We start from the raw sequence: 10,783 nt of genomic DNA, 5'->3' as shown, positions 1-10,783 counted from the left end.
ATTGGATTAAAGTAGCAAGTACCCTGACAGAAATTTTAGGAACGGAAATTAAAGTGGACCCTGTATCTCTCCTCTTGGGCTTTTCGAACTTTCCCTACCTGGACATGTACGGGAAGAGACTATTTTCTATTCTTTCTTTCTGTGCAAGGAAAAATATTTTGGTGAACTGGGCAGCTGAGGGCCCCCCTGGACTTTCAAATTGGCACAGACTAATGATGGAATGTATTCCCCTTGACTTCCTTACAAATATGGTGCACGGAAAGACTGAATTATTTTATAAAATATGGCAGCCCTTCTTGAATTACATAAATGCAGATATTTCGGCTATCCTAACAAGGGCTTTTATTTAATTGAGATTACAAACCTGGCTGGTCCGGGGCCCCTCGGGGGAGGAATCCCGCACGAATACGAGTTTTATTACATCTGATGCTAACACATTCCGAGCATGTAAGAGACTTAAATATACACTCTGGTTAGTTGTAGGTTAGATTAGTAGATAGTTGAGTTTTGTTTGTTTTTTTTTCATTTTTTTTGTTTTTTTTGTTGTTTTTTTTGTTAAATTTTGGCTATTGTATATTTGAGCTAATTGTATATCAATGTTTATATCTGAGAGTTTTGTTTATTTTTGTAAACTTATAAAAACGTTAAATTTCTAATAAAAATATCTATAAAAAAAAAGAAACCATAAGCCTGCCATTTGAGAAAACAGGAATCATAAGATTGAACAAACTGCAATCTGTAAAGTTCACTAGAAGCCAAGTGTGTGATGTGGTAAGTATGTGAGAATAAATAATCTTACAAATGCTTGCTGCTGAATTATTCACTTGGAATACAGAATAAAAAGCACACCACTGTATACAAAACATACAGAGTACAGGAAATGAAGCATCAAATGAGGCCCTATTGGTTAGGTTCAGAAACTGAAAAGGAGCAACCACATTGCTGAGTGTGTACTATAGACGTCCAAATAATGGGAGAGAGTTAGAGGAGAAAATATGTAGGCAAATATTGCAATAACAATAAGTCAATAATAGTTGAGGACTTCAACCACCCAAATATGAACCCGGATGCAAACAGCACAAAAGCACAGAGCATGCAGGCATATTGAAGAGTACTTAAGTGAACAATCACAGGCAACATGTAACAAGCTCTACAATTCAGGGTGCTATTCTACACTTAATCTCAGGAAATGAAACTGGGCAGCCTGATAAACAAGCAGTGGCTGATCATTTTAGAGGCTGATCAAAATGCAGTGAGATTTAGCATCATTATGAGAAGGGACAACAATAGAACAGGAGTAAAAACTCTAAACTGTGGGAAGGCAAACTTTCCAAAACTGAGAGCTCATCAGGCAAAATACTTAAAGAAATGTCAGTGGCAGGCATTCAAAAGTGAAATTCTTCGGGCACAGTGTAAAAGTGTCCCCACAAAGATTAAAAGCGGTAATAACAAAACTTAAGTCCCTTTGATATCCACAAGCTATATGATGAGATAAGGCAGAAAAATAAAGCTTACAACAATCTCAGAAAAAGTAATTATTTGGAAGCACAGGAATGAAATGAAAAAGGAAGTTAGGAAAGCATAGCGAGGATATGGTAAAGTATTAGCCAGTGAAATTAAGCAAAATCTAAATCTGTTTTATCAGTACTTTCAGAGCACGAGAATGACCATGGAAAGGGTTGAGCCCATTAGAGATTTAAATGGAAACCTGTACGTGGCTGCGGAATATATGGTCTGGATTTCAAATAGACATTTTGTCTCTGTTTTCATGAAGGATAGGTTAGATGTAGGTATTCCAGTTCAACAGGGGGAGTGTGAAATATTAGATAAAATAAGCATAATCAGAAGTGAATTATTGGATGAACTGACCTCTGTGAAGGTGAAGACATCACCAGAGCTGATGAATTTGATTTGATTTGATTTGATCATTGTTACATGTAACAAAATACAGTGAAAGATATTGTTTTACATGCTAACAAGTTTAAGTACATCTGAGTAACAGAACAGAATGCAAAATATAGTGTTACAGCGAGAGAGAAGGTGCAGAAATGATCAACTCTAATATATGAGAGGTCCGTTCATAAGTCTGATAACATTGGGAGAATTGAACACTACAGAGGGTCCCTGATTTATAACTGTCTGAATGAAAACTTTGTATTTATGAAAGCAACCCCACACAGGTGTGTAAGTTTAAAGTCCCAACATCTGAACATTTCCTGTACTTACGATCAGCTCCTTTATATTGTTCTGCATTGTGTTCCAATGTGCATACAAATCAACTTGCAAACACACTCCAAAACTGAACTCAATTACAACCTAGGGACTGTTTGTATATATAAATTAGACAGGTTTGGTGAATAATCATATGCAAATGCATGGAAATAAGGTCCTCAACATGTATTAGTAGATTTCTCATCTAGCTATTAAAATCTTGAGAAAATTGGACTTTCTACCTCACTGTTGAGAATCACCTCATTGTATTCTCCCAAATTCCTCATCATTGCCAATGCCACTCAAGGGCTGGCAAAATTCCTTTCCACCCCATATGTTGTTTAGTGATAGTTTCATTAACTGGCTTAACCTATAGTCAGGTGATCACTGGAACCATCTTAAGTCAGTGTTTTTCCTTTTTTAAATGGGGATTAAAAATCAGACAAGGAATTGAAAGTTAATAGTCCATTTTTACCAACATCATAACATTCTCAAGGTCATGGGTAGCAGAACCAAGGAATCTTAGAATCCAAGTTTATTAATCACTAGAAGTTCAACCACAGGTTTAGCAAGGCCATAAAAAAAAAGCCTAAATTATTTTTAAGGTGTTAGAATTGAAAAGTGGAGAAGTTATACGAATAAGTATCAAATCTTTATTAGGTGGAATCATAGATCACTGAAGACTGTTATGAAGACTCATATGTGGGCACTCTAATGGGTGAGTATTTACATGGATGATATCAGAAAGGCAGGGATATGCATTTCAGGGTAGGGTTCACAGTCTGGGTCTGTTTTCACTTAAGTAAAGAAGGCTGAGGCCTGGCATAATTGAGGTCTTCAAAGTTTGAGAGATTTTGAGAGAGTACATATTGAGAAAATGCTTATTCCAGCAGGGAAGGCATAATTAAAGATCATCAATATATAATAGCCATGAAGCAGTACAACAGAAAATTCAGAAGAAACCTCATCACCCGAAGAGTGATGGAAGTGTGAAGTTTAACAGGGAATGGTTGAAGCAAAACAGTAGAGTTTTGTTTTAGAAGAAGCTAGGCATGTGTCGGATATAAATAGAAAATAGTGGTCCGTGGAGAGAAAAGCGGAGGTAACGTTCTGATGGAACATTATACTCCACAAATGCTACCAGACCTGCTAAGAGTTTCCAGCACTTTCTGTTTGGTATTTACAGATATCCACCATCTGCAGTATATAGTTTCAGGACCTACAAATATGAGGTGGGAATTCTGTGGATAAGCACTTGAATGTCATTACATTTAAGATGAGGGGTCAAGTGCTAGAAAGTGGGATTAGTGTAGACAGGTTGGTGCAAACTAGATGGGTCCAAGGTCCTCTTATGCACTGTTTAACTGTCTGGCCCTCAGGTTATGATGGTAGATTTGGATTAGAAAAGATGAAAGGGGGCTCCAATGAAGAATGAACACTGTCATGGAATTGGTGGGCTGAATTGTCTGGTTACATTATGCAATGTAATTTTAAATTAAGAGAAACAATAATCCCCATATTCTTGCTGGAATCACTTTTAAAAATTCTATAAAGGATCCCATGTGATTCATCGCAGTTTCTTGATAAGAAAACACCACAAACATAGCCAGACTTTTTTTCTTTTAATTATTTCAGTCATTGAAACACGAAACTAGGTACAGTTATCATTTTGATAGATTTATTGCTATACTACTGAACTGCATTAAGCAATACAAGTTTTGTTGCAGTTGCCAGAAAATCATGAGCACAACATGTGTTTAACCATTCAGCAACATGCTACATGCGTAATAATGAGATTACTTGCAATTTGCAAAGGTACGTCTGATTAAAATGGTGGCAGATTGACAGTTGTCACAAATACCCGGCCAGCGAATTTGCTGATTATTGAATACTACTGAGGAGCATGTATCGAACCACCAACCCCCTCCAACTACTTGTGCACAATTTTGATTTTCATCTTTATCATTATCCTGATCTATGGTACTAAACAACATGTTATCATTTTTATTGATCATCAAAAGCTTCTCATCCTGGGAACGACTGATGGGAGCACCCAGTCTCAGTTTGTACATATTAGTTCCATTCTCAATATTGAAGCTGGCATAATCAATCTCAACTTTTTTAAAACCAGTGTCAATGAGAAATCTCACTTCATAACGAGCTTGCTGTGTGATCCAATGGGTGTATTCATTTCCCAGCCAATGGTCATTTTCCATATCTCCGAAAGTGTGCTCGTAAGTATTCCAACGTCTTGCAAAGGGAGTACTACTGTTCTTCGAGACATGTTGCAGCACCACCCATCCTTTACCTGGAGTATCCATGAGACAGTAAACCACCAAAGGCTTATGTCCTTTGGGCTGGATAACATAGATACCGCTGGACTTATTTGCATTACGGTTCAATGCCATGCAGTCTTGCTTCATTTTCACTGAAAGATCAATGATGACAATAGAAAATCACACATATTTATAAATTACTACATTATGGTCATCTTATTATGTGTGAAGAAAACCAAAATTGCTCTAATACGTTGCACTGGCACATCAGTTTTATGTCACTGCATGTTTGACATTAAACGCAAAGCTTTGAGTAATGGTTTTGCTTTATAATTTTGACAGGCGATTGAATTAATGGCAATATATTTTAAACTCGTAGGTCAATTTTTCCCAGTGAGAACAAAAATTGCAAACTAATACTTCTATAGACTTTGTGATTTTATCAAATAAAAGAAAAATCTCAGTTTTAAAAGAAGATGATCATGAGTATGTTGAAGAAATGTCCTCTTAGATCATCATTGAGTTTAGGGTCAACCCAGAAAAGTAGCTGGGTCATGACGCATTGATGTTATTCTATGGCAATATAACATATTGGAAGAAATAATTCAGCTCTATTCCTGAAACAGCACTATACCATCTACACTGTTTCGTGGTATACTTCTTCATTAGTATCAAACTTGTTGTGCTAAATTGGCTATCATGTATCACTAACAAGACAAGCAACAAACTCTAAATACCATTTAATTCGCTCTTCAGATTCCCCTTCATATAATGCCCAGGTTTGGTGAAACAGTAACGTAAGAGTAATCTCAACTACTTGATTTGACATCAGGATTTGACTTTTTGTTTTATATCACCCAGTTTTGTTCTAATGCAATTAGAAATGGTTGCAAATTCATCATAAAAACTGAATTTGATTGCAGCTTAACTTATAATTAATTAAGATGGAAAATTGCATGTATTAAAACCAAAACTACTACTACCTTTTTCCAGGTCAACTGGATTTGCATTCAAAATTCTTGACTTTTGCTCCTCAGTCAATGCACCTATGTTATCGATTCTTTGAAGGAAGTTGGAGTAGACTGTACTGAAAGCAGAGCACTTCTCAACCGCAAAGATCACAAGGACCAGAAAACTCAAAGTTCTGTGGGGAAACATGCTTCAACTCTGAAAAAGATACAAATATTTTTGATTAACCAATGCAACGTTTAGTCCTTATGTCTACTTAAAAGAAGTCACAACTTACTGTAGGCAATGCCTTTGTGAAGTAGTTGGTGGAAAAGAAACACTGTGCACAATGCTACTTGCATTTTATACCTGTGTCATGTTGAATGTAAAATCATTAACACATTGAATATTTACACAAGGGATATTGAACATCTGTAAACTGTATTGTCAATAACTCTCCTTGACAGCTTGAAAATAGTGACTGATAATTTATGCCTACCTCCTGTAATATAAAATATAACAAGTTCCTTGAACTTAAAAAAAAATCAAGGTCACTGTGATTAAGCAATCTTAAAATTAAGATCTCAAAACAAACAGCCATATCAAAATAGGTATTGTAGTGCTGTTGGGTGTAGATCAGGGAACACTAAATAATGGGAAGGAGATGGATGAACAAATTTGCAGACAGATTTCAGAAAGATCTAACAACATAGGAGACATGATAAGTGGTAACAGCCTAATCTGACCTGGGATAAGAGCAAAATACAGGGCAAAAAGTGGGCGGAATCGGACAAGAGGAGCATATTTCTCAAGAGAACTTTTGGGAAACAGTGATCCAGTATCATTAGGCTTATAGTAGTTTAGAAAGGGACAGTCAAAGGTTAATACACCCAACATAAAAATGATTAATGATAGTTGGCTGAAGAGAACTTTGACTCAGACAGAAGGAAAATTATAGCAAATAATAGCAACCAACTGTAAATAAGTAATGGAAGAAGGGACAACTTGGCACAGATGGAGTGAACCACATGTGGAAAGGAAGGACATTTAAGTCAAGGGGTTCAATAATGACTGAAGATACGGAGGTTAATGTTTAACACTAAATGACTTAGGGTCATAGAGATGTACAGCATGGAAACAGACCCTTCGGTCCAACCCGTCCATGCTGACCAATATCCCAACCCAATCTAGTCCCACCTGCCAGCACCTGGCTCAGATCCCTCCAAACCCTTCCTATTAATATACCCATCCAAATGCCTTTTAACTGTTGCAATTGTACCAGCCTCCACCACATACTGTAGCAGCTCATTCCATACACGCACCACCCTCTATGTGAAGTAGTTGCCCCATAGGTCTCTTTTATATCTTTCGCCTCTCACCCTAAACCTATGCCCTCTAGTTCTGGTCTCCTCCACCCCAGGGAAAAGACTTTGCCTATTTACCCTATCCATGCCCCTCATAATTTTGTAAACCTCTATAAGGTCACCCCTCAGCCTCCGAAGCTCCAGGGAAAACAGCCCCAGCCTGTTCAGCCTCTCCCTATAGCTCAAATCCTCCAACCCTGGCAACATCCTTGTAAATCTTTTCTGAACCCTTTCAAGTTTCACCACAGCTTTCCGATAGGAAGGAGACCAGAATTGCACACAATATTCCAACAGTGGCCTAGTCAATGTCCTGTACAGCTGCAACATGCCATCCCAACTCCTGTACTGAATACTCTGACCAATAAAGGAAAGCATACCAAACGCCTTCTTCACTATCCTATCTACCTGCGACTCCACTTTCAAGGAGCTATGAACCTGCACTCTAAGATCTCTTTGTTCAACAACACTCCCTAGGACCTTACCATTAAATGCATAAGTCCTGCTAAGATTTGCTTTCCCAAAATGCAGCACCTCGCATTTATCTGAATTAAACTCCATCTACCACTTCTCAGCCCATTGGCCCATCTGGTCCAGATCCTGATGTAATCTGAGGTAACTTCCCTCGCTGTCCACTACACCTCCAATTTTGGTGTCATCTGCAAACTTACTAACTATACCTCTTATGCTCGCATCCAAATCATTTATGTAAATGACAAAAAGTAGTGGATCCAGCACTGATCCTTGTGGCACTCCCTGGTCACAGCTCTCCAGTCTGAAAAACAACCCTCCACTACCACCCTCTGTCTGCTACCTTTGAGCCAGTTCTGTATCCAAATGGCTAGTTCTCCCTGTATTCCATGAGATCTAACCTTGCTAATCGGCCTTCCATGGGGAATCTCGTCGAATGCCTTACTGAAGTCCATATAGATGAAATCTACTGCTCTGCCCTCATCAATCCTCTTTGTTACTTCTTCAAAAAACTCAATCAATTTTGTGAGACATGATTTCCTACGCACAAAGCCATGTTGACTATCCCTAATCAGTTCTTGCCTTTCCAAATACATTTACATCCTGTCCCTCAGGATTCCTTCCAACCAACTTGCCCACCACCGACGTCAGGCTCACTGGTCTATAGTTCCCTGGCTTGTCCTTACCACCCTTCTTAAACAGTGGCACCACATTTGCCAACCCCCAGTCTTCCAGCACCTCACCTGTGATTATTGATGACACAAATATCTCAGCAAGAGGCCCAGCAATCACTTCTCTAGCTTCCCACAGAGTTCTCCAATACACCTGATCAGGTCCTGGGGATTTATCCACCTTTAACCATTTCAAGACATCCAGCACTTCCTCCTCTGTAATCTGGACATTTTGCAAGATATCACCATCTATTTCCCTACAGTCTATATCTTCCATATCCTTTTCCACAGTAAATACTGATGCAAAATACTCATTTAGTATCTCCCCCATTCAAAAAAGGGATAAATCCAGAAATTACAGATCAGTTAAATTAACATCAACCTATGAGAGATAGCAGTCCAGCACAAAATTAATTGATGTAGATGTAGACTAACTAAACAACAACTGGTGCAGTAAGGAAAATTATCTGCAAATTGATTGGACACTTTGAGGTATGAACAAGTTGGTAAAGGTACTGCAATGACATCAAAAAATGTGACATCGTCCCACACAATAGCTGTTACCAAGACTGAATCCCTGAGATAGAAGGAGTAATGGCAGTGGGAATGTTACAGGATGAAAAGCACAGCATAGTGGTCAGTAGTACTTTTCAGGCTGGAGGATACTGTATAATTTTGTATCCCAAAGATCCAACATTGGCATTTATTACTCAGAACTGGAACAAACAACAAGGAAGATATACCAGTCTCTAGAAGAAGAGGCTACTGAAATGGGCAGAGCTGGCAAGTAAAATGCAATATGGGAAATCATAAAGTAATGTAGACTACGTTATTAGATAGTCTTTATAAATCAGATAGAGAATGTAGAGTACTATGGCCAATGGGGGTATCTTCCGTCAGTACTATTTATCGTTTACTACATGATGAAGTATCGGGAGATATGGACAATCTGCTTAAAACATGGGATCAGGATTTGGGACTAGAAATCTCTATAGAAACGTGGAATGACATTTGGGAAAATGCCAGAAGAATCACCATCTGCAACAGAACTCAGGCCATTCAGTTGAAGGTACTTCATAGGGCCCATATAGCACCGGATCACTTGGCAAAATGTTAGGCAGGAGCATCTCCAATGTGTCCCAAATGTAAAATAGAGGTGGGCACTCTTGTACATTGCCTATGGACCTGTCATAAGATCTATAGATATTGGACTAAAGTAGCAAGTGCTCTGACAGAAATCTTAGGAACGGAAATTAGAGTGGACCCTGTATCTCTCCTTTTGGGCTTTTCGAAATTACCCTCCCTGGATATGCACGGAAAGAGATTATTTTCTATTCTCTCTTTCTGTGCAAGGAAAAATATTTTGGTAAACTGGGTGGCTGGGGGCCCCCCCGGACTTTCAAATTGGCACAGATTAATCATGGAATGTATTCCCCTTGACTTCCTTATAAATATGGTGCACCAAAAGACTGAATTATTCCACAAAATATGGCAGCCCTTCTTGAATTATATAAATACAGATATTTTGGCCATCCTAACAAGGGCTTTTATTTAATTGTGATGGCGAACCTGGCTGGTCCGGGGCCCCTTGAGAGAGGAATCCCACACAAATACGAGTTTTGTTACATTTGATGTTAATACATTTTGAGCATGTATCTCACGACCCAATTTCTGTGTTATCCGTCAGGTTTTTTTTTCTCTTATTTGAATAATGTAACAGACTTAATTATACACTCTGGTTAGTTGTAGGTTAGATTAGTAGTTAGTTGAGTTTTGCTTTTTTTTCTCTCGGCATTTTTCTTTTGTTAAATTTTGGTTATTATTTATTTAAGATTTAATTGTATATCAATGCCTATACTTGGGTTTTTTAATTTTGTAAACTTGTAAAAATGTTAAATTTTCAATAAAAATATCTATTAAAAAAAGTGATGTAGAATAAATGGTAAACGTTTTTAAAAGAGGTGGAGGGACTGAAAGGTTTACCTACACAGTTCTTTAAAAGCAGCACGGCAAGCGGATAAAACTATTCAAAAGCATCTGGGATTTATTAATGTAGCGACAGTGCATAGAAGCGAGAATATTACGTTAAACATTTATACATCACCAATTATCCCTCAGCTTGTGCCAAATTCTGGGCACCTTACTTTGTATAATATCATGACCTTGGAGAGGGTGGGAAGATGATTTGAGGTGAGGGAGTTCAGACATGGAGAAAGACTGAGAAAATTGGATTATTCTGTTTATGACCAAAGGTTAAAGTATGTAGACAGACCGCCGAGAGGAGAGGCCATTTTGGATTTGGTGCTCGACAATGAGCCAGGACAGGTGTCAGATCTCGTGGTGCGAGAGCACTTTGGTGAAAGTGATCACAACTGCCTCACATTTAGCATAGCCTTGGAGAGAGAAAGGAGCAGTTACCGAAGGAAGATATTTAATTAGGGAAAAGGAAATTATGACGCTATCAGACAGGAGTTGAGAAGGACAGACTGGGAGCAATTGTTCCACAGAAAGGGCACAGCAGACATGTGAAGACTATTTAAGGAGCAGTTGTTGTGAGTGATACACACATTTGTTCCTCTGAGACAGATAAGAAGGGGTAAGATTAAGGAACCTTGGATGACGAGAACAGAGGAACTTCTCGTTAAAAGGAAGAAGGCAGCTTACGTAAAATGGAGGAAGCAAGGGTCCAGCACAGCTTTAGCCGATTACAGGCTAGCTAGAAAGAAGCTCAGAAATGGACTGAGGAGAGCCAGGAGGGGGCACAAAAAGGCTTGGCAAGAAGGATTAGGCAGAACCCAAAGGTATTTTACTCATACGTGAGGAATAAGAGAATGATCAGGGAGAA

General features: G+C 38.4%; 1 protein-coding gene across 1 annotated transcript; it reads right to left on the bottom strand.

The window, feature by feature from the left end:
* Positions 1-3,814: 3,814 nt before the first annotated feature.
* LOC122551775 (fibrinogen-like protein 1-like protein) lies at positions 3,815-5,842 on the bottom strand. The gene is made up of 3 exons (XM_043694234.1): positions 5,734-5,842; positions 5,471-5,654; positions 3,815-4,639 (listed from the first exon to the last, which is right to left on the bottom strand). The coding sequence occupies exons 2-3, from the start codon at positions 5,643-5,645 to the stop codon at positions 4,008-4,010; spliced, it is 807 nt and encodes a 268-aa protein (XP_043550169.1). The 5' UTR covers positions 5,646-5,654; positions 5,734-5,842; the 3' UTR covers positions 3,815-4,007.
* Positions 5,843-10,783: the final 4,941 nt, after the last annotated feature.

This window comes from Chiloscyllium plagiosum, chromosome 7 (assembly GCF_004010195.1).
Source record: "Chiloscyllium plagiosum isolate BGI_BamShark_2017 chromosome 7, ASM401019v2, whole genome shotgun sequence".
Classification (NCBI taxonomy): Eukaryota; Metazoa; Chordata; class Chondrichthyes; order Orectolobiformes; family Hemiscylliidae; genus Chiloscyllium; species Chiloscyllium plagiosum.
This window is presented reverse-complemented; position numbering and strand designations above follow the sequence as displayed.